Source organism: Spermophilus citellus (genome assembly GCF_964194105.1).
Source record: "Spermophilus citellus genome assembly, chromosome: 9".
In the NCBI taxonomy this organism is placed as follows: Eukaryota; Metazoa; Chordata; class Mammalia; order Rodentia; family Sciuridae; genus Spermophilus; species Spermophilus citellus.
The window spans coordinates 138,418,353-138,445,432 of NC_138191.1; the positions used below are offsets into that span (position 1 = coordinate 138,418,353).

General features: G+C 56.1%; 1 protein-coding gene across 3 annotated transcripts in view; it reads left to right on the forward strand.

Moving 5' to 3' along the window:
* The window catches only part of MORN1 (MORN repeat containing 1), a 59,393-nt gene that overhangs the window by 16,363 nt on the left and 15,950 nt on the right, over positions 1 to 27,080 (forward strand). For 2 of the 3 annotated variants that reach the window (XM_081307356.1, XM_081307357.1), the window contains 4 exons: positions 4,270 to 4,393; positions 4,825 to 4,961; positions 24,478 to 24,614; positions 24,716 to 24,774. In XM_081307356.1, the coding sequence (XP_081163482.1) occupies positions 4,270 to 4,393; positions 4,825 to 4,961; positions 24,478 to 24,614; positions 24,716 to 24,774 (457 nt within the window). The remainder of the gene's footprint in view (positions 1 to 4,269; positions 4,394 to 4,824; positions 4,962 to 24,477; positions 24,615 to 24,715; positions 24,775 to 27,080) is intronic. The other variant, XM_081307358.1, reaches the window with a different exon arrangement.

Sequence of the window (27,080 nt, forward strand, 5' to 3'; positions counted from 1 at the left end):
GAATCCATCTTCCAGCACCCTTTGTTGGAGAGACTGTCCTTTCCCCCATTGAACGGGAAATCAGTTCACCCCAAGAGTGAAGGCGCCTGCCTGGACTCGGATCCGTTGCACTGGTCTGTGTGTGTGTCCACCCTTATAAGGCAAACCCTGGCTCTGCCAGGACACTCCATCCTGATCACCGTGGCCTTCGGTACCCTTGGGAATTGGAGACATCTCCAACCTTGTTTTACTTTTCAAGATGGTTTTGGCTTTTCTGGGCCCTTCCTGTTTCCACATAAACTTTAGGGTTGACCTGTTGATGTCTGCTGGACTCCACTGGGGATGGGGCTGCCTCCGGGGGTGGACCGCCATCCCAGCGGCTCCTCCTCACGTGGTCGGAGCCCTGCTTTCTCTCCCAGTGTTTGACGTTCTGCACGCATGAGTCTTGTGCCTCTTGTTAAATGAATCATTAATAATCTGAAGTTTGTTATTAGATGTCTGGTTAAATTATTTGATTAGTGTGATTGTTGATGGTCACTCATGAATCTGATTCATTCTTTTTGTGCTACTGTGAAGGGGATGGCCTGAACTTCATTTCAAATGCTGGCTTCAGGTGAGTTTTGTGTGTGGATCCCGCGGGCTTCAGCTTGGTTGGACTCAGTTATCAGTGCTGGTTTCTCTGAGGGCTCCTCAGGAGTCTCCAAATCCATGGGATCGTGCAGTCTGGACCTACTTACAGTCTTCCCCCTCAGCCTGAGGGAGCCGTGCTGAGCTCTCTGCTGCTGGATTTCCTTTGGAGAAATGTCGATTCAGATTTTTTTTTTTTTTTTTTTTGGTGGTTATGCTGGGGACTGAACCCAGGGCCTTGTGCATGCAAGGCAAGCCCTCTGCCAACTGAGCCATGTCCCCAGCCCCGTTCTTGTGTATTTTTAAGAGTTCTTTACATGTATAGATTTAAGACTCTATCAGACACCTGCTCTGAGAACACTTTTCCCCATTTTGTGGGCCATCTTGCAGTTTCTTGATGGTACCCTTTGAAACACAAAAGTTGCCTGTTTTTTTGTAGTACTGGGGACTGGACCCAGGGTGCTTTACCACTGAGTCACATCCTCAGCCATTTTTTTTTTTTTTGAGACAGAGGATTGCTAAGTTGACCAGGCTGGCCTCGTATTTGCCATCCTCCTGCCTCAGCCTCCCTGGTTGTTGAGATTACAGGTGTCCCAGGCCAGCCTCATTTCCTTGTTTCTGCTCACTGTAGATTTAATTTGCTCTCCTTTTTTTCTAGTTTCTTAAGGTGAAAGTTAAGGTCATTCATTTAAGACCTTGCTTTTATAATATAAAGGTTTATTGCTATGAATTTCCCCCGAATACTGCTATAGCCGCATCCTGCAAAGATTGAGATGTAGTATCTTCATTTTCATTCAGTTCAATATACTTTCTGGTTTCCTTTTTAATTTCTTTTTTTCATCCATGAGTTACTTACAAGTGTGTTGTTTCAGTTCCAAATATAGAGCTCTTTCTGCTATTGAATTGTAACTTAATTCCATATGGTTAGCGCTATACTTTGTATGTATCGATTTCTTTCAAGTTTAATTGAGAATTTTTTTTAAAGAGAGAGAGAGAGAGAGAGAGAATTTTTTTTTTCAGAGTAGAAATTAGAAGTTTATTAAAGGACAGCAGAAAAGACTTCTCCCAGAGGAAGAAGGGGACCCAAGAGGTGGAATCCCGAGAATTTTTTTTTTTTTTTTTTAAAGAGAGAGTGAGAGGGAGAGAGAGAAAGAGAGAGAGAGAATTTTTTTTTTCTTAATATTTATTTTTTAGTTCTCGGCGGACACAACATCTTTGTTGGTATGTGGTGCTGAGAATCGAACCCGGGCCGCACGCATTCGAGGCGAGCGCGCTGCCGCTTGAGCCACATCCCCAGCCCCCGAGAATTTTTAATATTTATTTTTTAGTTCTCGGCGGACACAACATCTTTGTTGGTATGTGGTGCTGAGGATCAAACCCGGGCCGCACGCATGCCAGGCGAGCGCGCTACCGCTTGAGCCACATCTCCAGCCCCTTAATTGAGAATTTTTATGGGTCTACTTCAGTAAATGTTCTGTGTGCACTTGAAAAGAATGTGCATTCTTTTGTTGGATGGAGTATTATATGAATGTCAGTCAGGTCAATCTTGTTTTTATAGGCTGAGCATTCCTAGTCCAAAAATCTAAAATCTAAAATCCAAAACTTTTTGAGGGCCAATGTTTTAGATTTCAGAGCATTTCAGATTTGGGTTTTTTTTTTTTTTTTTTTTTTTTTTTGCATTAGGGATGCTCAACAGATAAAGTCCTTGCAAAATTTCCAAAATCTGAGAAACTCCCCGACCTGGAGCATTTCTGGTCCCCAGCATTTTGTACAGGAGACGCTGAGCCCGTGCTGGCGTTTGAGTCTGGTGTCCTCGCTGGTCTTTGGTCTGCTTGTGTCTGTCAGATGCTGAGAGTGACATATCGACATCCCTGGCCCTCGTTATGACCCGTCCGTTTCTGCCTCTGTACTTTGAAGCTGTTATGGCGCATGAATGCTTCAGGTTTCAGGTCTTCTGATTCTTCACCCCTGGCCGGGTCTGACGCCCACTTCCTGTGACATCAGGACAGCGACCTTCCCCTCTTCAACCATCTAACCTGGGCTCTCGACCCGCCCTCTCCTTTGGGCCCAGGGGTCTCACCTCCACCGTGAGAACTCGGAGGCGTACGCCGCTGGGTCTTGCCTTGGATTCCGTCTCTAACAGTCTCTGCCTTTTAACTGGAGTCTTACGCCTTTCATGTTTGATGGGATCATTGAGGTAGTGGATTCAAGTTCACCCTTGGCTGCTTCTCGTTGGCCCAGGTGTCTACCCTTGTGTCTGTTTTGAGCTGAGTTTTGTACACTGCTCTGTGCCTTCTCTGACGGCTCCTTCCCTGGGACTGTTGCTCTGTTACTTGAGGGTTGCTCTCAGGTGACAAGAGCGTTTTAACTTACCACAGTCACCTCCAAGTGATTTCATTCCACGTCACACTCAGAACTCTGTGACAGTCTCCATTTTCCTCCACTCCCAAGCTTTATGCTAATATTTTCATACATTTTTTACATCCACACATATAATAAGCTCCATGACATAATGGTGTTATTTTTTAATGTTTTTTTGATTGTAGGTGGACACAATACCTTTATTTATTTATTTATTTATTTTTATGTGGGGCTGAGGTTTGAACCCAGTGCTTCACACGTGTCAGATGAGCGAGCTGTCACTGAGCCACAACCCCAGCCCCGCTGGTGTTATTTTTGTTGAAAATGCCACTTACCTTTTTTTTTGTGTATTGAGGATTGAACCCAGAGGGCCTAGCCGCTGAGCCACATTCCCAGCTCTTTGTAGTTTGTATTCTGAGACAAGGTTTCCCTAAGTTGCTCAGGGCCTCACGAAGTTGCTGAGGCTGGTGTTGAACTTAACAATCCTCCTGCCTCAGCCTCCCCAGTGGCTGGGATCCCAGCATGTGCCACAGCACCCATCCACCTATTTTTCAATAGTATTTCATAGATAGAAAAATCTCATCTATCCACCTAACTCCTATGTCTGGTCCTCCGTGCTCCTTCCTGTCGACCCAGACGACTCACTCCGTCGTCCCTCGTGGTGGAGGGGCTGCTGGTGAATTCTCTCAGCATCTCTGTGTCTGCAGACATCTGGATTCCACCCTCCAGTCTCTAGCCGCGTGGGTGGGCACAAGCCCACAGTGGGCTGAAGGCCTTGCTCCACTGCTTCCTGGTTGGCCGGTCCCCAGGAGAGGTCTCCTGGTCTCTGTCCCCGTGGCCAGTCACTCGGGCAGCCCTCGCCCCTGTGGCAGTCTGGTCATGATGTGACGTGCGATGGTTCCTTGTGCCTCTTATGCTTGGGTTCCATCTGCAGACGGCTCTGGAACGTAGGACCAAGGAGCAGACACCACTGTCCCCAAGCATTCTCCAGGCCTCCTGGGGCAGGCGGCAGAGCTGCAAGACCCAACAGAGAGGAGTGCCGGGAAGGAGAGCAGCTGGTGCTGAGGGTTAAGGCAGAGATACTGGGGTGCATGAGGAGGCCCGGAGATCCCAGGGCCAGGAGACCGCTGCAGGACAGACCCAGGGGAGGCCACCCAAGCTGAAGGTGGTCATGCTGAGTTGAAAGTGGGGTGTGACAGGCCCACCACGCAGCCCCGCCCGGGGTGGGGTCCAGCTGAGCCCTTGTCCACATTCCTACGGGCTGCCGTCTAAGGCCTTGTTCCCCAACTTCTCTCCTGGAAGGTGAGAGTGGCCGGGTCCTGAGGATCTCCGCCGGCATCAGATACGTGCAGCTCCCAACCTATTCCAAGGTCAGCTTTTTCAAAGTGGATGAAGACCACCAAGAGACGCCCATGCAGACGCCATTGTGAGTGACGTGACACCAGGTGACGCCTCTCACTGGGGTTGGACAGGCAGAGGAGGAGTCGGACTGGAGGGAGCCACATGTCCCCACGGGCCAGGACCAACGCAGGACGTGACCTGTGCTGCAGCAGACTTGGGAGGGTGGACACAAAGGCACAGGGAGTGGCCAAGAGGAAGGGCAACTAAGTAGCATGGGGGGCTGGCAGGCCTCGGGGAGGGGACCGCAGGGCACTGACTGGCCCTTCTCTCTGGCCTTAGTTGGTCCCTCCCCAGCAGGCATCTTGGGGTGACCCACACAGCCCCCCAAGGGTGCCTGGATAGTGCTCCTGGACTCCGAGCCTCAGCCAATACCGGGGGTAGGGCCAGGCCACAGGCCTCCCCTGTACTGGCCTCCGGCCCTGACCCTCAGGCCTGACCTTGGTGTTCCCTTCCCAGTGGGTTCCAGTGCATCTCCTATCCCTTGTCCACCCCCACCTGGCGGGGCCCGGAGCCCAAGGCTGCCCAGGAAAGTGCCGGAGATGAGTCACCACTCCCAGAGGGAGACCAAGGGGACACCCCCAGTGGCCCGGCTGGTGAGTGGTCAACATAGCAACTGATTGGCCTGGCGCTGCCAGCAGTGAGGGGCATGTGGCCAGACAGGTGCCTGGAATCGGGGCAGGCGAGCAAAGCCCCCCAGGGACTGGGGCACAGAGGGTCTGGGGACCAGGGCTCCGGCCTGAGCTGGCCTCAGAGTTTTCACTGCTGTGACCAAGAGCAGTTTTGGAGGATGGGGAGTGCGCGTGGGGCTCAGGGTTTGCGAGGTCTGAATCCACAGAAGGCCTCTCCATGCTCTGGGCCGAGGGGAGGCCAAAGGCCATGGGGCAGGGCGTGAGGAGCAAGGCAGCTCAGGACAGGGCATCAGAAGGAGCCAGAGCTCTGCTCACCAGGGACAGTATGAACCCCACGGCACGCCCCTGTGACCGGCCTCCTCCAGCCACCCCACCCCCAGTCCCCTCCCAGCTGATCCATTCGGGTGGATCAATCTGCTGATGGAGTGAAGGCTCTCAAAACCCAGTCATTTCACCTCTGAACCTTGCACTGTGTCACACAGGAGCTTTGGGGGACACCTCGCATGTCATCTAACAGCAGGAGACAAGCAGACCCCTTCCAGGGGCTAACAGCCAGGTGGGGAGCGCTGCCCCCTGCTGCCCCCTGCCGCTGTGCCCGGGACCCTCCAGCAGACATGGACAAGGGGCCTCTCCCTGGCAGGGCCCCTCCCGAGACCCAGGTCCCCACCCCTGCCCAGCCCGTGTCCAGCCTGCGGCCTCCGCTCTGCACGGAGACCCTCCTGCCAGGGTGCTCTCTCCCTAGCGGTGTGCAGAGGCTTGTCCCTGGCTCTGCTGCCGCCCAGGAGGGACACCTGAGCCTCCGGACACCTGCGGCCTCTGAGGCCCTGTGGGCGGGTGATCTGTCCTTGCCGGGTGGCTGGACTGCTTTCCATCTAAGAGCACGAGGAGGGAGGCCGGCCTTGGGCTCCATCTTCATGGGGGCTGCAGGCCGCAGGGACAGCTGGACCCCAGCATCTGGGGAAGGCAAGTTGGTTGGCCGGGGCAGGCTGTGGGTTCTGAGGACAGGCGGGACCTGGCCGTGTCCCCCGTCGGCCTCCTCCTCAGTTATGGAAGCCATCTCTCAGCTCCGGCAGAATCGCTCTCACAGTTCAGTGTAGAGGTGCTCCCCGGGCGCCACGCCTTCCGCTCCTAGAGACTCGGCGCCCGGTTCCAAGGGCGCGATGGAATCCAGGCCCCGGAACACAGCCGTGGCTCAGCGTCTGGTCATCGATCTTCTGTGTGTGTGACCTGTGAGGTGGCCCTTGGGCCCGCCCCACGGCCACCCCAGGCGTGGTCCGGAGCAGTGGCTCACTCTCGGGAGACTCAGGCTTCCCAGGACACCAGGGTGTGCGTGGGTGACAGCTGCAGGCTGGAGGGAGCTGGGGACCTGGGCACCCTTCTCTCGGCCCCCTGGGGTGGCTCTGCTCAGCCCCCACGTGGCACATCCGGAACTAAGCCCCCCGCAGCCTCCAGCTGAGCCTCCGTCCTCGGTTTCCTCTTCTGTCAAATGAGGGCCACAGCCGCCCGTGTGGCAGGAGCAGAGCCACCCGCCGCCCAGGCTGTCTGCGGGCAGACCTGCTGGTCCCCCCCTTGCCTAGGAGGGGCCCGGGGCGGGAGGGGGCTCTCTGCCGTTTCCACTTTTCTTTCCAGGAAAAGGGCTGGTCGCCCCCACACAGCAGGACCACTGTCCTACCCCGGCCTCCACGGCCTGTTGGGTGGGCATCTTCACTTGGTCCATCTCTTGGTGGCGGCCGCTGGGGTGGAGGATCTGGAAGGGGCAGGTGGTCCTGAACCCACAGGAAGCTGTGCACCACGGAGCCCATCCCTCAGCCTCCCACCAGACCCCAGGAGGGCTGGTCACCATGGCAACTGACCCACCAGCCAGCCCCGGGGGCCCTGGACGGAGCCCGAGCACACCTGAGCAGACAGGTCCGCAGCAGGGAGCCGCGCAGCCCAGGCTGGCGGGACGTGGCAGAACCAGGCATCCCCCGCCCGCCGTGTTTGTCTCCCTTATGTGACCCCACAGAGGACAGACTCAATCCAGGGGAACTGTTCACCCTCCTCTCCAGGGAGCATTCAAAATAAGCCTCTCCGATTTCTTTCTCCCACTGAAAGTCCTACCGAAGGTCCCACACCTGCTGCCGAGGACCCCTGGGGCGTTCTGCAGCCCGCTGTCCACCGGGCAGGGTGCTGGCCAGGGTTGGCCAGCCACTCCAGCTCCCGCACCCCACCCACCCTGGAGCAGGTGGGTCTTCTCCTCAGGCATCCTGCAAAAAGAGGGTGAAGGCCTGGCCAAGCTCAGTCCGTCCTGCCGAGGACAGTGCCCGCCGTGGGCAAGAGGGAGCCTGGAGCTGGCACAGCTTCAGCAGAAGAGAGGTTGGCAGCCCTGTGCCAGGAAGCCTGCTGTGACAGCCCAGGGAGGAGCCCTCTGCTGCGCACCCAGCCCCGTCTCCCCAACGCTGGACCCTTCCTTGGCCAGCGGGAAGGAGGTGTGAGTCGGCAGGTCTCCGGCTAGTGTGGGGGCCGGGAGCCCCGTTCCAGGGGGTCTGAGCCCCACCCCATTGGAGACTCCAGGACCAGGCAAGGCCTTGCAACCAGCCAGCAGGGATCACTAGTGCAGGTGTGTGTCCACTCCCTGAAAGAAAGCAAAGGCTCCCGTGCGGGAGAGAAGCCAGGAATCGTCCCTTGCAGACTCACCTCTGTCCAAGGGAGCACGCTGGGGTGTGGGGTCCCTGTGGTGGCACCCTCCTCCTCGCCGCACCTTGGCCAACAACCTGGGAGTCCTACGTCTGTGGTCCTGCCTGGTGAGTCCGGCCAGCCTCTGTGCCTCCCGGGGTGAAGGCCAGGTGCCCTTGGGCTCCGGACGAGCAGGCTCTTGCCCCGTGTGCTTGGATGTCTTGGGAGGTGGCCGCTCAGCCACTGCCATCAGCCAGAGTTCCAGAGCAGGACAGGGACGACAGCCCCAGCAGCTCAGGTCACGGGGGTCGTGCCAGGCAGGGCCAGCCTGTGGAGCCACCTAGATGGCTCTCCCGCAGGGATCGAGGGCAGGTGCGGAAGGCCCGGGTCCTTCTGTGACCTCATCAGGCCGCGGCGTGGCCAGGCCTCAGGGTGTTTGTACCCACTGGCCACCTCTCCCTGCAGCTGATCTGGAGGTGGAATGGAGGGGCATGAACACTTGCTAAATTTGTCTTCAGTATGGGCAGGCTGTGTGCTTGCAGCACAGTGGTGACCAGAGGGAGAGTGAGGCCCCTCCCCAACACAGGGGACTCCAGTTTCTGTTTCCTGTTCTGCTGCTGTCATCTTTATGTACCACCTCATGGCCCTAAGTGGCTGCACAAGCTCCAGCCAGGAGGCTCTGTTCCAGCTGGCAGGAAGGGAGAAGCAGAAGTTGCAGAACTTGGTTACATGGCCACAACCACACCAGGCCACATGAAGAAATACAATGTGCCAAGAAAGATGAGGCTCGGTTATCGGAGAAGAAGGGAAGGAAGGCCCTTTGCCGAATAGACGTCCAGCCATGGACTTGTACCTCCTGGGCACTGCTAGATGCACAGAAGAATGTGGCAGTGTCCAGCCGCCTCTGCAAGATGAGCCCCAGGAGAATCTGTAACTGAGGCGGCCCCGACCGTGGCCCGCACCGTGCCCTGCGGTACGGGCCACAGGACTGTAAGGCCAGCTGTGGGCTGCGGGTTCAGCAGTCAGAGTCCAGGCTGCTGGTGAGCAGGCTGCTTGCTCTGTCAGAGCTGGGCGTGTGGGAGGCAGCTGTGTGTGATCATCCAGGGCACAGCTCCAAGAACACAGGCGCTAGGGGCCTGACATGGAGCTCACGCAGCGCCTGAGGCCAGCCTGGCCTTGGCCAGGTGGGGCTGGTGCCAGGTGGGTGTAGTGGGCCTCGGTGGGGACGTGCTGCTCCCCGGCCCCACCTGCCACATGTGCCCTGGAGGACGAGTGACCTGCCAGCTCTTCTCCACAACCCTGGATGCACTCACTCGGGGCCGTGGGGTTTCTGTTCTCTGTGGCCAGGAGTTCGGGCGCCCGGGGAGGAGACGGGAAAGGGCACCAGCCCCGGGACAGGAGCTCTGCCCCAGGGAGGCCCGGGTGAAGGCAGAGCAGGGGCCGCGTGCGTGCGTTTCACAGCACGGTGGTGGTTTCAGCGTGTGCCTGGGGCCCGGTGCCAACAACCCGGGGCGGGAGCAGCAAGGCCCCGGCTCACCCTCCATCTCTGGACTGCAAGAACATGGCCACATACGTTTGCAGGACTCTCCCTGCCTGGGGTGTGACGCAGTGGCTGTGCCGTGGAGCTAGGCACCACTGTGCGTGAAGGGGGGACCCGCCTGCTGGTCCAGGCCCCTGGGTTCCCCAGTGGCACGTGCCACCCTGCCTCCACAGCCTTGTCCACTGCCCAGACCTTCAGGCCCCTACCTGCAGAGATACACCCCTGGGGTTTGCCCAGCACCCACTGGCCCTCAGGTGGACCGGGCTGCTCTGGATGCCCACCCTGGCCCACACCTGGCCCGGCTGGGACTCAGCAATTAAGAAAACGCACCTTGCAAAAACTTGATTTCCACTCTTATAAATAAGGAAATGAAGAGAGAAGCATTTTCTCTTTCCAGGGGACTAATATCAGTGATATGTCATTGCAAAATGCAGTCTTTCACTATTCTGTTGATATGGACCATCTCAGCTGCTCAATTGTCTTTGACTTTGCAATAGACGCCTTTCATTTTGTTGGGGAGGAGAGACGGTTTCCTAGACGTGAACTGTTGCCAGATATTCCAAACCCTGTTCTGGATAAATTACAGCACCCAGATTTTAGCAACAAAGCACGCTGATTTTATATTCAGCAGGGTTTTTATATTTAGTCTCGTAACCTTTCGTAATTCCCACCCACGGCTTGAAGCACAGAGCCCTTTTGTTTTGTGTTCCTTGTTCTTGGTGGGGCGTCCGCCTCAGCCCCCGTAATTTGGGCCCATTGACTCATAAAGCAGGTGCCCCTGATTGCAGAACGGACACTGTGGGCCCCGGAGCTCAGACAATCCCCTGAAATTGGATTTGGGAACCCAGAGGAGCCACACAGTCAGAGAAGGTCAGATTGCTTTTCTTTCTTTCTTTCTTGAATGCACAAAACCCTCCCGGTGAATGCCTCCCGTTGGTTTGAGCGCTTTCTCTCTTTCACACGTTGGACAAATGGCTTTGAGTGTGTATCAGATGGATGTATAAGGAATCAACCATTATTGTAAAATGATTTCAGAAATCAAGGTGCCCTCTGTCGCTGATTCAATCTTGCCAATAAAAGGGGCGGAATGTGTGGCAGAGAATTTCTGGAAATTTCATTGCCTCGTGGGACGATACCACATCTTAATGTTAATCTGCTGTGGTTGATCACGGCCGAGTAGCACCAGAGCCGTATTTTCAAAGGAAGTTTGGGCTATAAATTCTTTTTCTAGGAATCATATCGTGCAGAGGGAATGTCCCAGAAAAATACAGTATAAAAAGATATTGTGTTGCTTCCAATGCCAAAACAGTGGATAAAAATGGAAATTCACTCAGACGTTGGTGTGTGTCTGTCCAAACCAAAGCAGCAGGGTGTGGGGCGGGGCGGGGTCCCAGGTGACTGCAGGGAGCAAGTCCTTGTGCCTCCCGCAGCAAGTCAGGGAGAGGGCGGCGCAGGGAGAGCCCGGCGTGGCCGGGGAATCGTCACCTCTGCCCCCAGGGTTCAGCTCTCTTGCTGGACAGCTGCTCCTTCGAGGGAAAGCCTGGTCCTTCACCGCCTGCCCTCCCAGGCCATCTCTCCTCTGAGGTGCTCCCTATGCCCCTGCCCCCCGAACAATCTGATCTCAAAGCTGCTGAGTGCCGCCAGGCAAGGGGGACGGTGGGGGACGGTGGGGTGGAGCCTGGAGCCCCGTGGGGCAGGAAGACACCACAGGAGTGGCTGGAGCCCGGGGCTGAGCAGGGCTCTGTGTGGGGCCAGGGTGGTGATGGGGACAGGCGACACTGGGGACAGGCCAAGCAAGGCCCTGCGCCGTGAGCTGCCGGGCGGGAACTGGGATGCGAGCTGGGGTCTGCCTCCCTCAGAGGCAGGCTGGACGTGGCGTGCACCAGGGTGTGCTCGAGGGTGCGTCCGCGAGCAGGAGCCCAGCAGCCCTGGCCAGGCTCAGCCCTGGAACAGGGTTTCCAAGCTGTCACGTCCCACGACTGAGCACTCGGGTCACTCCAGGGCAACTGGGCTGCACGAAATGACCACACGGAGACAGAGAGACCCTTCTTTGGCTCCTCTGACCTGAGGGGTCCGTGGAAAGAGAGCGAGGAGCACGTGTGAACCCTCTTATTGAGAGAAGCCATTCAAATGAGGCCAGGGGTAGGGTTCCAAGGAACAGTGAGCGGAGCTCGCTCAACCCCTGGGTGACGCCTGCACCCGGAGCCAGCCTTGCTATCCCAGCGGGGACAACGCCCAAGTCCCACGAAATGTAGTGACTGGCCAGAGCCTCGAGCTTCAGGACTGGAAGGCGTGGTCATTCCGAGCGGCTCCCCACCAAGCACCGTCCCCTGAGGAGAACCTGAAGGTGGGCGTGGCCATGCAGCTGGCAGGCAGGATAGAGGATGGCACCAGCCATGGAGTGGGCACCTCCAGGAAGCCTGGGGCACGTGGAGCGCTCAGATGAAGGGCGATGGCCCAGGCCAGAGCAGAGTCTGGGCCTGGACCAACAGGATCGAGCTGGGCAGCGTGGCGCGTTTGGTGGTGGCGTCAGCCCCTCCCCAGAGTCCTGGCCACAGAGTACAGGGGACCCAGCAGGCTCCGGCCGCGGACCCTGGCAGAAACGGCTCCACATCCCCGGTCAAGGACGTGCGGGTTCCCGCCCCGCCCCACGGGTGGGCCAGTGTCTTGTCTCCTGCCAAAGACACACCCTCCATCCTCAGGTGACAGCGCCTCGGACGAAGCCAACCAACCGGGGACTTTCCCCAGGAGTCCTGGCCAGGGACCTGCGAACGTCAGGGAAAGGCCACGAGTGCTCTGGACGGAGGGGAAGAGGAAGACAGAGGGACTTGGTGCCACGTGTGGACCCCACCAGGCCGGTCTCCACTGTAGGGGATGTGACAGCAACAACCGGGAAGCCTGGAGGGGCCCACGTCCCGCTCCCCGCCGTGGACGGTGCACGTGGAACGTGGGGGGAGAGGTCCTGGTTTGTCGGAGGCCTGCTGCGGGTGTGGGGTCAGCAGCTCGCTCTCCCGCGGCTCAGGGAGCGCTGTGCCCAGGGCCACGGGCCGGGCTTTTTACTGGCGGAACCCGGGGACCTGCCCTCTAGGCCACTGCTCGCGCCACATCCCCAGCCCACGAGGAAAGAGGAAAACGCCCTCTCTCCCAAGAGGTGTGTGGTGCCCAGTGTTCTTGGGCATGGTCCTGACGCGGGCAGATGGCCAGCTGCCCTGGCGCTGTCAGCCCATCCACCTATGTAGCAGGAACCTGCAGGCCTCCTGGGCCTGGGTCCACGCCAGGACTGAGGGGGGCGCGTTCCTCCCCATGGCAGCGCAGCGCAGCAGGCCAGGCCCCCGGAGGCTCCTCCTGCCTCACAGCTCCGCGCCCCGCTCTGCCCCTCCATGGTGCTCCTGGCAGCTGCCTCTCCAGGGCCGGCTGACCACTGCTGTGCTGCAGTAGGTGACCTCAGGGCCACCCAGGCTGGCCAGGCACCAGGAGAGGCCCAGGAACAAAGAAGGCCACACCTGGGCATGGGTCGGGGACAGCGGGTCCCGGGTGTGCCCACTCACCCACTGACTGGGCATCTCAGGGTCAGGTACAACCTCCTCTACCCACCACTCTGTCCACCTCCGGGTGACGCTGGCACCCGCTGGCTCTGAGCCTGCTTTCTAGTGTCTCCTGGCCAGCAGTCCATCTCCACGTGACACTGGCCCTGCTGGGCGGGCTGAGGTCCCGTATGCCACGGCTCTGTGTACCCACAGCAGCCTCCCTGCTGTGGCACTGCTCCCTGGTCACCACGGCGTCTCAGGTCGGGGCTGGGCTCAGGCTGTCCTTGCCTAGGGCTGTCCTGCTCGGCCTCTGCTCTTGTGAAGTGACTACATCCTCAGAGACCCAGGGGTCACCCAGTTTCTTTGGCCCCTGTCCCCGTCAGCTCACACTGCCTGTGGCTGTCCACTGGCCAGCGGTTGGATCTGGGGCTGGGACTGATCAGGGTGTCCACAGTCCCGTGGGGAGTGGGGGGTCTTGGTTCCAGGGTTGGGCACTTGCGGGGTAGTGCTGAGACTGCTGCAGGAATGAGGCAGTCCCCCGCCTGCCCCTGGGCAGCCCTGCCCCTTCTTCTCACTTCCTGCTGCCCGCCCAGGCTGGGGCTACTGCTCCTGAGTGGGTTGCCTCCAGAAACTGAGAGTAAGACCCAGAGAGACCCAGGCCCTGCTGGCTGGCGGTGGCTGGCGCTCTGGGGGCATCCGTGCGGCATGCTGTCGTCCAGATGCGCCGAGGGGATCTGGGCAAATGGAATCAGGCCCATTCTCTGTGCTTCAGGAAGCAGGTGGCCGCCAGGGCTGGAGGGTGCGGTGGTAGGGGCCACGGGCTGCTGCGGCACACTGCACCACCTGCTGGCACCCCAGGGATCCGGGAGGGGCTCTCTGCAGCGGGGTGCCTGCAGAGCGGTGTGGCCCTGGACCCGAGCGGGCCGCGCCTGGGTTTCTGTGAGGGGAGTGAGGATAGCGGGCGAGGTCAGTGTGTAGACCGTGGAGAAGGTGCCTGACAAGACTCCATCCTGGGCCACGTCCCTGCTGGCCCCTGGAGGGCTGGATAAGGACCACGGGTGGCAGCCCAGGGGAAGAGGAGGGCCCGGGGACCCTGGATGCTGGGGGAGGCACAGGCAGGGAGACCAACAGCCACAGGGACCGAGAGAGAGGACGTGCCCTGTGGTCTCTGGGCCAGTGGGGATGGCACTCCGTCCACTGAGAGCAGCCCGGCCAGGCCATCCCTGGCCACAGCAGGTTGGATGGGTGGACAGTAGAGAGGGAGCCCCTGGCTGGTGGCCTAGGCAGTTCACGAAGGCCTAAAGGTGCCACCTGGCCTTGCACAGCCCTGTGGGGGCTTCAAGACCCCACCCCACGTGTCGGTACCGCCTGGACGGCTCTGCGTAGCTCGCGGCTCTGGGCATTCCTGCGCCAGGCCCCCCAGTGAGCGCAGCTCCTGGGCTAGTGGAGTCCACCTTGAAGACTGACGCAGTGTGTCTGGTCACCTCCACGCTGGGCCACTCTCTTCCCCTCGGGGCCGATCATGTTTGATCTTCTGAATTCGCTTAAACGAAGGACGCACTTGGGCCTGGGCCCGAGCTCCTTCTGGGGCGCCGGAGCTGCGGCAGCCGTTTCGCGGTGCTGGCTTCCCAGCCTGTCCGTCCCTGCGACCCCTCTGCCTCCGCCTCAGCGTCCTACACAGGTGACTGGGGAGTCTAATTGACTCAGCTGTAAAAGGATAATTAATCGACATTTCCCTCCCGGAGAGGTCAGGCTGCCCGCTCCCATCCCTGCGCAGCCTCTCCCCAGGACGCCCTCCCTCGGGTGCCTGCCGACCTTTATCTTGCTGATAAAGCCATAATTGTTGTAATTAGTATCCACATAAAGGCTTTGGAAGTCACTCCCAGAGCTGGCCCCCGGCCTCAGGGTCAGCCTGGCTGGAGGACACGTCGGCCTCCCAGCCCCTCCCCCAGAGCACTGGCAAGGTGGGCCTCTTGGGGCTCCTGGGGCCCCATGGAGCACACAGTTGGGATCAGTCTCCCAGCCTGGCAGCAGCCACCCCATCTGGGGCTGGAAGACACCCTGAGGGCGCCCCGTGACCACAGCTGGCCTGCACACGGCAGCGTCTACAGTTCTCTCTGCAGTCACGTCTGCAGCGTCTACAGTTCTCTCTGCAGTCAGAATTTCGCGTCCCTGTGGGCGCCGGCCTTCAGATGATAGCTCTTTCCTTTCCACGGTGTGGCCTGATAGAACGAGTTTGCACACAGGGTGGACAAGCTCAGGGCAGTGCCCCAAGGCCGGGGCCAGCAGGGGAGGCAGAAACCCCTTGATCAACACGCAGGAGGCATCGGGCATCTGACGGTGATGGCGGAAGGGAACCCCGGAGCCGGGGCAGCTGAGCCCAGGGCTTCCTTATGACCTGAACCCATCCAGTGCTGGGTGAGAAATGGGTCACAGGGCCAGGGGGCTGCGATGGGACCCACCACGGTCATCCCAGCCGCAGGCAGTGGTGGCCTTGGCCCCGGGACGTGGCCTTGATGCTGCCCACAAGGGGAGGAGTGGAGAGAGATCTGGGGAGACCTGGCTGACGGGCAGATGTGGGGGAAGGCGGGATCGAGGAGCAGGTGGAGCAGGGATGGGGACCGGGCTCCCGAGGCTGTGCTGTGTGACCTTCTGGGGACGGCAGCCCATGTCTGCTGCAGGCTGGGCTGGCGTCCAGCTCAGAGGGGCTCGCATGAGTCAGGGTGGTTCTCGCTTCCACAGGAAGTGAGGAGCCTGCCCAAAGAGGGCCCGGGGGCAGAGAGAAACTGACCTGCACCAGGGCCGGCCTGAGCCAGGGGCAGTGAGGGGGCTGGCCAGCAGCAGCCAGGAGTGTCCAAGGGAAGAAGGAGGCCCAGCGAGGTTCAGCAGATTCCAGGAGTGCATGGACTGTGGCCTCCTAAAACCCACCTCCAGCTGAAGGAGAGAAGCCCGTGGAAGCATGCTCCTGCTCCGGGCAGTTGCCTCGGAAGGGACGCCACCTGCCCCCCGGAGGGAAAGCCGCTTCTGCAAGACCTCTGCAGCCTGCCAAGCCTTCGCCAGACCCTGCCCCGGAGGATGGCACTGTCTGGGGCTCCTGGACAGGCTCAGCTGCCCCCACAGCTGCCCCACGCCCGGCCCTGTGTCGCCAGCCGCCCCTCACAGGTGCTCTGGGCGTGGCCTGTCAGAGACCACCCTGCTGAGTGACCAGCTGTCCACTAGACCGAGGAGTGGAGGAGGCAGCGACCCAGCCGCTCTGCTCGGCAGGGGAAGGGCTGCCCTGGGGACAAACGGACAGAGGGGTGAGGGCCCCAGGAGTCTGGCCCAGACGAAGGCAGTGCCAGGGCCAGGGCGGCAGGGCAAGGGGCAGCTGGAGGGGTCCCAGAGCCACCGTGTTTTGGAGGCAAAGTCAGTGACCTCATGCCACTGCTGTGGCACAAACTGCGGGGTGGAGGGAACAGGCTGGGGGTGACTGGGGGCTGACCCCCGCTTCTGACTGCAGCACTGGGGTAGGAGCCGACGTCGGGGGAGCGGTGGGCAGATTTGGGGGTGGCGTCTGACGTATGTGAGACGGACACGTGGAAGCAGCGGGTGGTTAGCAGCAGGGAGAGCCCGCGTGGTCAGCGTGGCTGGTGCAGTCGCTGCGGGGAGCAGGCATCTGGGTGAGTGAATGGAAGAGCAAAGCCAGCCGTCCCAGGGCCCTCGGTGTGGTCAGGTGGCCTTGCTGGGGAGGGATTCCTGGGTCCACAGGAGCCGGACCTGGAAGGTTCCCTGCCAGGATGGTCCCCCTCCCCCTCGGGTTCCTCTTACTGCAGTGGCCGGGTCCCTGCCAATTCAGAGCGCCCTGCTCTCGTTCCCCTCAGCCAGGGACGGCGGAGGGGGAGTGGCGCTGCAGTCCCCAGAACAGGCTCTCCTGGGCCCCTGGTGCTCCAGGTTCTCTTCCTGCGGTGCCACCAGGTCAGGGCTCCCGGAGGGCCCCGCGGCCGGCCCATCTGGGCAGGGTGACAGGGCTTCACTCTCTGGTTTCATGAGATCCGCCTGCAAATGCCTGGCCCAACTTGGTGGCCCACAGGCAGCAGTCACTGTGACATTCAGGGAAGGCACAGCTTCAGACAGCGCCGGTGAGCCTGCGGCCGAGAGGTGGACCCCTGGGGCTCGGTTTGGACACACAGTTATCTGCTCAGCAGAAACTGTGCCCCTTCTGACCCCGCACCTGAGAATGGCATGTGGCAGGTTGCCACAGTCTTGGCTGGGCACAGAATCACAAGCCACCACACAGCTTTGTAGATTCAAACAGCAATTCTTTATTCCCGAACTCACACCAGCCTCCACACACGTTCTCTCGCAATCCCAGTTCTGCTGCCACCCAATTCACCTACTCCACGAGGCTTTTTTCCCAAAATGCTCTCTGAATCTCACGAGAACTCCAAGGGAGCTCAGGTAGCAGGAACGCCCTATTTCCAGCAGCAATAATCCTCAACATGAACTTCCCTAAAACCCAAGGTCTTAAACTGGGAATGCCCTAAACCCAAGGACCAATACACCCTAATCCTGGATCCACCCTGGTTGTTGAGCAGGGTCACCTTTCTCAAACACACATGCAAGGTCACAGCGGATTTCCAAGGCAAGTCCATTTAACATGGGGTACGCTGGCAAGGAAATTTCGATGCGTCATTTCTACTTGGTAATGGCCCTCAGCATCTCCCCCCTTCTGATTAATTAAACAACAAGCAATGTGGCTTAAGGACCGTGCCTGGTAGGTTGTCCAATTCAACATATGGTTCTTACCTGTCATGGGAGAACTGACCTTTAGGCGTCAGCTTCCTGTCTTAGGTTGAATCCACTGTAATCAGATCAACCCGTCACTGACTACTGGTCCAGCATTTAGCCATGCTTGTGGAAAGGCCTATGCACCAGTGGGGGGGTGAGGTTTCTTGCCTCACCTCTGTTGGCCCCCAAATATCCTTGGTGCCAGTGGGGGGGTGAGGTTCTTGCCTCACCTCTGTTGGCCCCCAAATTTTAGACCATCACTAGTAGAAGGGAGGAAGATACAGAAATGCCACGACACCAAGGCAATTGACGGCTCTTTTGGAAAAATTGCGTCACTGGTGACACCATCAGCAAAGATATGCCAGCACTACCACAATTAACATGGGGTGCGCTGGCAAGGAAATTGCGTCACTGGTGACACCATCAGCAAAGATATGCCAGCAGTACCACAATTCACTGCACCAGACGATAGTTCACAATGCATGCAACTGATATATAGTCCAGGCAAGTTCTGCAGGCAATTCAAATCGGAGGAGTCTATCAATATGTCCATTTCCTCCCAAAGTAAATCGAGTCCTTGATTGAGCATTACTTGTTGAGTTAATTTCATTGATGCATCAGTTTATGCAGTTTACTGTGATGACTATCATAGAAGCTGTAGTTTGGTTTTATCTTAGTCTTCACCGGCACTGGGATGGAGATGGGAATTCTGGCAATGATGCTAAAGAGACATTATCCTGAACAGAATTATTAAATATAATGAAAAGGAAAGGTGAAAGTAAACAAATAGATCTGTTAACCTCCTAAAAAACAATCCTTAACAGCTGTTTACCTAATTTAAATTAGTAAGCAAACAGATCTGTTAACCACCTTTAAAAACAATCATTAACAGCTGTTTACCTAATTTAAATTAAACCATTTAAATCACGTGAATAAAAAAAAAATTCGGATCCATTTTTTCATGAGCGCTCCTCATATATGAAATATGGACATACACACATACAGACATACAACACAAAACAGTGCACACATAACATACAACACATAAGACAATAAAGGCCTTGTAGTTTTACCTAGGTGAAATCTCCATTGCAATGTTTAAAAACTCTAGTCAAAAAATAAAACCCAGTCAAAAAATAAAACTGATCAGAAAAACATTAACCTAGGTTTGTATGAGTTCAAAAAATAAAATAGAACTTTACAATGTGGGAAAAATGCAATAATAAAATAGATATTGAAAAAAAGCACCGTGGTTAATCACTGTCGCAGATGTAAGAATAGCCAAGCTGGAGCTCTGGATATCAGCTGTTATGGATTTGAGTCAAATCATCTTCTTTTTCTGTAGAAATTGCTTTAGTTAATCTCTCTGGAATCCAAATCGGCTGCTGTTCTCCCTGTGGAAACACACAGACGGAACCCCGATTCCAGACAATAACTGGATCAGGACCTTTCCATTGTCCTGTTAGAACATCTTTCCAAAGTACCTTAGGCTTATGTACATTTTTCGGGTACATATGTCTTTCTGCAGCACTAAGTCCTGATGAATCCAAATTTAAAAAGTTTAGAGTAAAAAGGGTTATTTTAAGTTTATCTTTGGGGGATATATACCCCTTACCAATTCCCTCTTTTTGCTTTAATAGGTACGTTTTAATAGTTTGATGAGCTCTTTCAACTATGCCTTGTCCCTGTGGATTGTATGGGATTCCTGTTATATGAGTAATACCAAATGATGAGCAAAATTGTTTAAAAGAGGCAGATGTATAACCAGGACCGTTATCAGTTTTTAACTGTTTAGGAACACCCACAGTGGCAAAATTTTGTAAGCAATGAGCTATAACATCTTTAGTTTTTTCTCCGGCATGAAGGGAGCCCATCAAAAATCCAGAAGAAGTATCAACTGTAACATGTAAATATTTTAATTTTCCAAATTCTGGCAAGTGTGTGACGTCCATCTGCCAAATATGGTTAGGTATCAGTCCTCTAGGATTGACTCCAAGATTAACTTGTGGTAGAAAGGTCACACAATTTTGACATTGTTTTATTATATGCCTGGCTTGTTCCTTAGTTATTTTAAAACGCTTTTGTAAAGTATTAGCATTGACATGAAACCTTTTATGAAAATTTGTAGCTTCTTCTAATGTAGAGAAAATATGTATGTCATGTGTAGTTTTATCTGCTAAATCATTGCCCAAACTAAGGGCTCCAGGCAATCCTGTGTGTGCCCTGATATGTCCTATAAAGAATGGATCTTTTCTGTCCCATATTAGACTTTGTATAGTGGAAAACAAAGAAAAAACAGTAGAAGAAGGGGAAATCCTACCAGCATCTTCAAGGGAATTAATAGCATTAACTATATATTGACTATCAGAAAATAAATTAAATACAGAATCTTTGAACATCACAAAAGCTTGTAAAACTGCATTAAGCTCTACCTTTTGAGCTGATTGTTTGGGTACTAAAAATGTAAAAGTTTGATCAGGGGTAACTATAGCTGCTGTACCATTATTAGACCCATCAGTGAATATATTTGGAGCATTCATGATAGGTGTTTTCCTTGTCATTTTAGGAAAAATTACAGGATGCTTAGACCAAAAAGACAACAAAGGATTCGATGGCAAATGATTATCAAATGAAACATTAGATTTACACATGATTATTGCCCAAGTATTTATCTCATTAGCTAACTCATCAATTTGATCCATAGTATATGGAGTAATAATTTTATTGGGAGAAATCCCAAACACTCCCTTTGCTGTTTTTATTCCTTTGAGTATTAATTGTCCTACAGCCTCAGGATACCTAGTAAGAATAGTGTTAGGAGAATAAGATAAATGTATCCATAATAATGGACCTTCTTGCCAAAATACTCCTGTAGGAATATTTTTTGTTGGTAGTACAATAAATAATAAAGGCAAACTTATATCAATTCTATCTAGATGCATATTTTCCATATATGCTTCAATAATTTTTAATGCCTTTCTAGCTTTAGGAGTTAACATTCGGGGTGAATTTGGATCTGATGGACCTTTTAGAATATCAAATAAAGGTCCCAACTCTCCTGTTGGTATGCCTAGATAAGGCCTTATCCAATTTATGTCTCCCAATAACTTTTGAAAATCGTTGAGTGATTTGAGTTGATCTACTCGTATTTGAATTTTCGGTGGACGGACCATGGTTGAGGATAATAGAACTCCTAAGTAATTAATTGGAAAATTTAATTGTACTTTATCTATTGCTATCTCTAGATTATAATTTTTTAATAAATTTGTAAGTGTGGCATAACATTCCAGCAATGTGTTTTTATCTTTATGTGCTAATAATACATCATCCATATAGTGAAATATTTTTAGTCCAGGATTTTGATTTCTAAGTGGCTGGATTGCTTTATTTACATAGATTTGACACATAGTTGGACTGTTAGCCATACCTTGAGGGAGTACTTTCCACTCATATCTCTCATCAGGACCTTCATGATTTAATGCAGGGATAGTAAATGCAAAACGTGGACTATCCTCGGGATGAATTGGAATCGAAAAAAAACAATCTTTAATATCTATAGATAAAACATGCCACGTTTTTGGTAAAGCAGACAATTGAGGAATCCCTGATTGAGCAGGTCCCATAATAACCATCTCATTATTAATGGCTCTTAAATCTTGCAATAATCTCCATTTACCCGATTTCTTTTTGATGACAAAAATGGGAGTATTATGGGGAGATACGGAAGGTTGTAAATGTCCTTCCACTAATTGTTGTTTGACCAGATCATGGGCTACTTGTATCTTTTCTTTAGTCAAGGGCCACTGAGGAACCCATACTGGTCTTTCTGATTTCCAAGTAATTTTGATTGTCTCAGTGGCCCTTTCTGAAAATCCGACCCATGTCTGTCTGTTCCTTGATCTAATTGAACTGGTGCTGCTAAACCTTGTTCTTGTTTTCCTAATCTTTTTTCTTTCTTAACACCTTGTCTAGTCCTAGTAGTGGGCGCATTAGAATTGATGTTATTTGTTAACATCAAACCTAGTTGATCCAGGACATCTCGTCCCCATAGATTAATAGGAAGGTGATCCAAAACATATGGTTGTATAGTTCCTTCACATCCTTCAGGATCCTTCCAATCTAATACCATAGAACTTCTATGGGGATTAGTCGCCACTCCTAGGCCTCTAAGCATTTGAGTGGCTTGTTGTAATGGCCAATGTTTTGGCCATTCTCGACGAGATATGATGCTAAGGTCAGCACCTGTGTCCAGTAGCCCATTAAACTCGTGACCTTGAATATTTAGTTTTAGCATTGGGCGAGAATCTAAATTTAAAGACAACATAGCCCAATCTACACCTGTGGAGCCTAATCCCTTAGAACCTCTTTCTACATTATGACTAGAGAACTTATTATGTAGGCTGGGTATTATTAACAATTGTGCTATTCTATCTCCAGGTGAAATTACTGATATACCTCCTGGAGAACTAGCTATAATTTTTATTTCACCTACATAATCGGGATCAATTACCCCAGGACTTATCATAAGTCCTTTTAATGTAGATGAACTACATCCCAATAATAAGCCTACTGTTCCTTGGGGAAGAGGTCCTTTTACTCCTGTAGGAATGATTTGAACTCCCATCTCTGGAGTTAATACTGCTCTGGCAGAGGCGCAGATGTCCAACCCTGTGCTCCCTCGGGTTTGTCTGATGAGGGATTTAATGGACAATGTGTCCTGGGCACCACCCTGATGGTGTTGCTGGGTTCCTCCACTGCCCCGTATATTTGTGGTTTTGGGCCCCGGAGCATTGGGCCCCTCACTCCGTTTTTTGGCAATGAAGCCTGATGCCTTTCTCCACGATATCGTGGGTAAATACCTGATCCTTGTCCATTTTTTGATAACGGAGTACCTTCTATGGTGGTTTGAGAACGGCATTCATTAGCCCAATGTCTCCCTCTATGGCATCGTGGGCAAATACCCGGTATTCTATTCCTTTGATTTCTAGTTTTGTTAAAACCTCCTCTTACAGGGCAACTCCTTTTAAAATGTCCTGTTTGTTCGCAATTATAGCATGTTTCTGGCCTGGCATCTAAAGCCTGTTTTACTGCAGCTGCCATGACTTGCTCTTGTTCATTAATGTCTCTACATAATTTAATATATGTGTTTAAATCTTCCTGTTTCCATGGTCTAATGATATCTCTGCAGCAACGATTCGCTTGGTCATAAGCAAGTTGTTTTATTAATGGCGTTGCTTGATCTGTATCCCCAAAAATTTTGGCGGCTGTTTGAATAAGCCTATCTACAAAGTCAGCGTAAGGTTCATTAGGTCTCTGTATTACCTTAGATAGCTGACCTTGTGAATCTCCATGTCCTTGTAAAGTCTTCCATGCCCTAACTGCGTCTACAGCAATTTGTGCATATACAGCAGGATCATATTCAATTTGTTGCCGTTGACCCTCATAAGGTCCTTTTCCTAAAAGCATTTCTAGATTTCTTTGAGGGTAACCAGCTGCTGCATTTCACCTAGCTGTCTCCGTGCAAAATTCCTCATTGGCAACTTTCCATAACAAATATTTAGTTTTAGCATTGGGCGAGAATCTAAATTTAAAGACAACATAGCCCAATCTACACCTGTGGAGCCTAATCCCTTAGAACCTCTTTCTACATTATGACTAGAGAACTTATTATGTAGGCTGGGTATTATTAACAATTGTGCTATTCTATCTCCTCGAGTGGGGTCCTGCCTGCAGACCCTGCCCCGTCTGTAATGTCCCCTGCCTCTAGTGAAGCTGGGTCAGACAGACTGGGCCCCGGCCAACCCCTCTCCAGGCCCTGCTCCATCCCTGCCTGGGTGCACCCCCTGCTCCACCTTCCATCTGCTACCAAGCACCATCCCTTGTGTCACTGCCTTGGGGACCCTCCATTATGGCTGAGGCCACTGTCCTCGCCCAGGCTCCCCCTTCAGAACCTCCCTGCCTCCAGCCTTCTCAGGAATATCAGGGTGGAGGCTGTCAGGAGGGTCCTCAAGCCCAGCCCCCATAGGAAAGTGGTTTCTGATGCGTGTGCATGTGTGTGTGTGTGTGTGTGTGTGTGTGTGTGCATGCCTGTGTGCGCCCATGCACACACCCCGGGGGGCTCCCAGGACCCCTGCACCAGCCTAGCAGGCAAATGCTCACCCTCTGCTGAGCTGCTTTCTGTATCAGAGGAGGAAGGGGGTGCTAGTGGTGGGCAGGCAGCACCCCTGATCCACCACACCTTGGGACCCTGGAGAGGAGGGAGCCAAGATGGGCAGGGTCTGCAAAGGGCACCGGCCCTCTGCCCGCTCCAGGTCTTCTGGGGCTGCTGCTCCAGTGGGGGCTGCCCTGCCCGAGCTCCTGCCTCTATCTGCGGTGGTTGGGGCCTACATGAGGCCCAGCTGGAAGCCACATTTGAGCAGAAGCTTCCCATCTCCCCCTGTGGAGAGAAGAGGGTTCGGCTCGGCTTTCAGGCTGAGCACCAGCCTCTCTGTCCTATGTCCCTGCCAGGCCTTAAATAAAAGCTGGACACCTCGGCTGAGAGAAGTGGAGGTGCGGCCCACCCCAGCCCAAAGCTGGCCTACGAGGAGCTGTGCTGGACCCCAGTCAGGGGTGGAGGTGTGGGACCCCAAATTCACCCACCACAGAGCCTGCCTGCCCTGTCCACACTGCCCCTGTCTACAGTTCCCTGTCCACCCTCCCTGTCCACACTGCCCTGTCTACAGTTCCCTGTCCACACTCCTGTCCACCCTGCCTGTCCACACGCCTGTACACTTGGCTGGTACAAAGTGAGACACAGGACAAAGGTCCATCCTTTGCCAGGTTCCACCTTCTTCCCACATGGTCATGTGAGCTAGCGGATGGCCAGCGTCCTGGGCTGTCTCCCAGCCCATGTGGCCATCTGCACCCATGAGCACCAGCCCGCCCCATGCTTTGTGGAAGGTTCTGGCTGTCTGATTCATGACTCAAGGGTCCTTCCTTTCTTTCCTCTCAGCCAGGGGAGGCCATTGCCACCGTCCTGAGGACCTTCGGCAGCGGGTGGAGCAAGGCTGTGCTGAGTTCCGGGACCTGCTCCTGGGGCCTCCTCCCCCTGGACGCCAGCCCTTCCTGTTCCTGCACAGCCCTCATGAGGTAGCACAGGCTCACTGCCCACACGGTGGGCATGTGTGTCCATGGAGGCCCTGGCCAGGCCTCTCTGAGCCTGCTTCTCTCTCCTCCTGTCAACCCTCTAGAAGGCTGGCAGTAAGCCCAGAGAGATGCCCACCGCCCAGGAGGCTGCAGGAGGCAGCAGGTAGGAGGTGGACCCCACTCCAGGGGTTCCAGAGGGCCAGCTCTGGTCTTCCCACCAGGACCTGGGGGAGCCTTTGGCTCTGACCATCCCCTGGGCCTGGCCCTTTGCCCCCCACATGCCTCAGTCTCCCCTGACACAGAGGACTGCACAGGCAAGGGGTCTTCCTGGGTGTGACCAGGAGAGGCCCACAATGCAGCTGCTCAAAGGGGTCTCTTCCAGGGACTGGTGGTGGAAGTGCAGCCCCACTCGTGTCTGGCTGCCAGGGGAGAGTGTTCCGCCTCCTGCAGCCTATCTCAGGAGGCTGGAGAGCCCTGGGTGGAGCAGAGCCAGGGGGCTCCCCCGGCTTCACCCAGCTGGGGAAAGGTCCACGTGAGGCAGGGGCACCTGGGGAGGGGCTTGCGAGCTGGTCAAGTTTCCTCAGCATCTATGCCAGGCCAGGTGCAGTCATGCCCAAGTGGGATGCCATAACCAGCATCCATTACAGAGGAGGAAACCGAGGGTCAGGGTCTCAGAGTTCACCAACAGCTTGCCCAAATCACGTCTGGATTTTTGTCTGACAGACCACAGGGCTGCCTGTCAAACTAGGGGGAAGCGAGGAGCCTGGCGCTCCTATTGCCGGACTAAGACCCCCGGGCAAGGTGGACCCTGCAGCCCTCAGCACCTGCAGGCCGGCCCAGGAGCTAGGGAGGACGGGGCGGGTCTCTGGAAGAGCAGCGGGCACCCACCGCCACCCGCCAGGGGTTCCCTCTGACCTCCGCCTGATGGAACCCGTAGGATTCTGTGAGATTCCGGATCTAATTAGAGGCGCACTCTGCGCAGCGTCCTCCCAGCCGAGCGGGGCCGGGCGGGCGGGGCGGTCCGAGGTGGGCGGAGCCATGCGGGGCGGGCGGGGCCGGGCGGGCGGGGCGGTCCGAGGTGGGCGGAGCCATGCGGGGCGGGCGGGGCCGGCGGAGGTGGGGGCGGGGCCGGTCGAGGTGGGCGGGGCCGGCGGTGGTGGGGGCGGGGCCGGCGGTGGTGGTGGCGGGGCCGGTCGAGGTGGGCGGGGCCGGCGGAGGTGGGGGCGGGGCCGGTCGAGGTGGGCAGGGCCGCCGAGGTGGGCGGGGCCGGCGGTGGTGGGGGCGGGGCCGGTCGAGGTGGGCAGGGCCGCCGAGGTGGGCGGGGCCGGCGGTGGTGGGGGCGGGGCCGGCGGTGGTGGTGGCGGGGCCGGTCGAGGTGGGCGGGGCCGGCGGAGGTGGGGGCGGGGCCGGTCGAGGTGGGCAGGGCCGCCGAGGTGGGCGGGGCCGGGCGGGGCCGGGCGGGCGGGGCGGTCCGAGGTGGGCGGAGCCATGCGGGGCGGGCGGGCCCGGCGGAGGTGGGGGCGGGGCCGGCGGAGGTGGGGGCGGGGCCGGTCGAGGTGGGCGGGCCGGTCGAGGTGGGCGGGGCCGGCGGTGGTGGGGGCGGGGCCGGTCGAGGTGGGCAGGGCCGCCGAGGTGGGCGGGGCGCGGGCGTACCACACTGCCCCTCAGCCGCCCAGAAAAGAGCTCCGTGGGCCGTGGAGGGCTCCGGGCGCCCCGGGTGCCGGAGCGTTGCCACGCCCGCGCTCCGACCCGCAGCCTCCTGGGCTTTAGGTCCCGGGGAGCAGGCCGGAGCCACCGGGAGCATGCCGCGAGCGCCTGCCTGGGGGCTGGGGACTGCGTGGAGAAGCCCCAGGGGAGTCTTCCCGGGGAGGCTGGGGACGGGGGCGGCAGTCCACGCCCGGCTGCTGCTCCAGCGATCAGACTGCTCGTCGCTGACGCCGGGGGTGGGCCAGCCGGGACCCTGGAGGCTGGCACGGTGTTGGCGCGCTGACAAGCCTTTGATGCCCTGCGAGGCGGCGCTGGGAGAGCCGCTGCCAGCGGGGTGCATCCCCAGGCGGCTCTGAGTCACGTTCGCAAAGCTCGCGAAGCTCGTTTCTCGCAGCTGAAGCACTGACAGAAACAGCCGATCCGGCCACTGAGGGGCTCCTGTCCGCCCAGTGGGCCTGAGGGGGCTGGAGACGCTGGTCCCAGCAGGAGGCTGCTGCTGCCTGCTTCCTCCCCAGGAAACGGAGGGGCCCCAGCTCGTCCTGCCGCCTGCCCACCAAGGGCTTCCAGGAGGCCGAAATTAAACATCCACACACTGGGGTTATTGTGACCAGGGAAGACAGGCGGCACATCCGACTTTCCAGCCTTCAAATGATCCCAGCTCGTGAGTGGGCTTGTGCCTGGCAGCCAGTGTCCATGTCTCTCCCAGCCTCAGGGGTTCCTGGGGCTGTGGTGCTGCGCTGGCACCAACCGGGCTGGGCACAG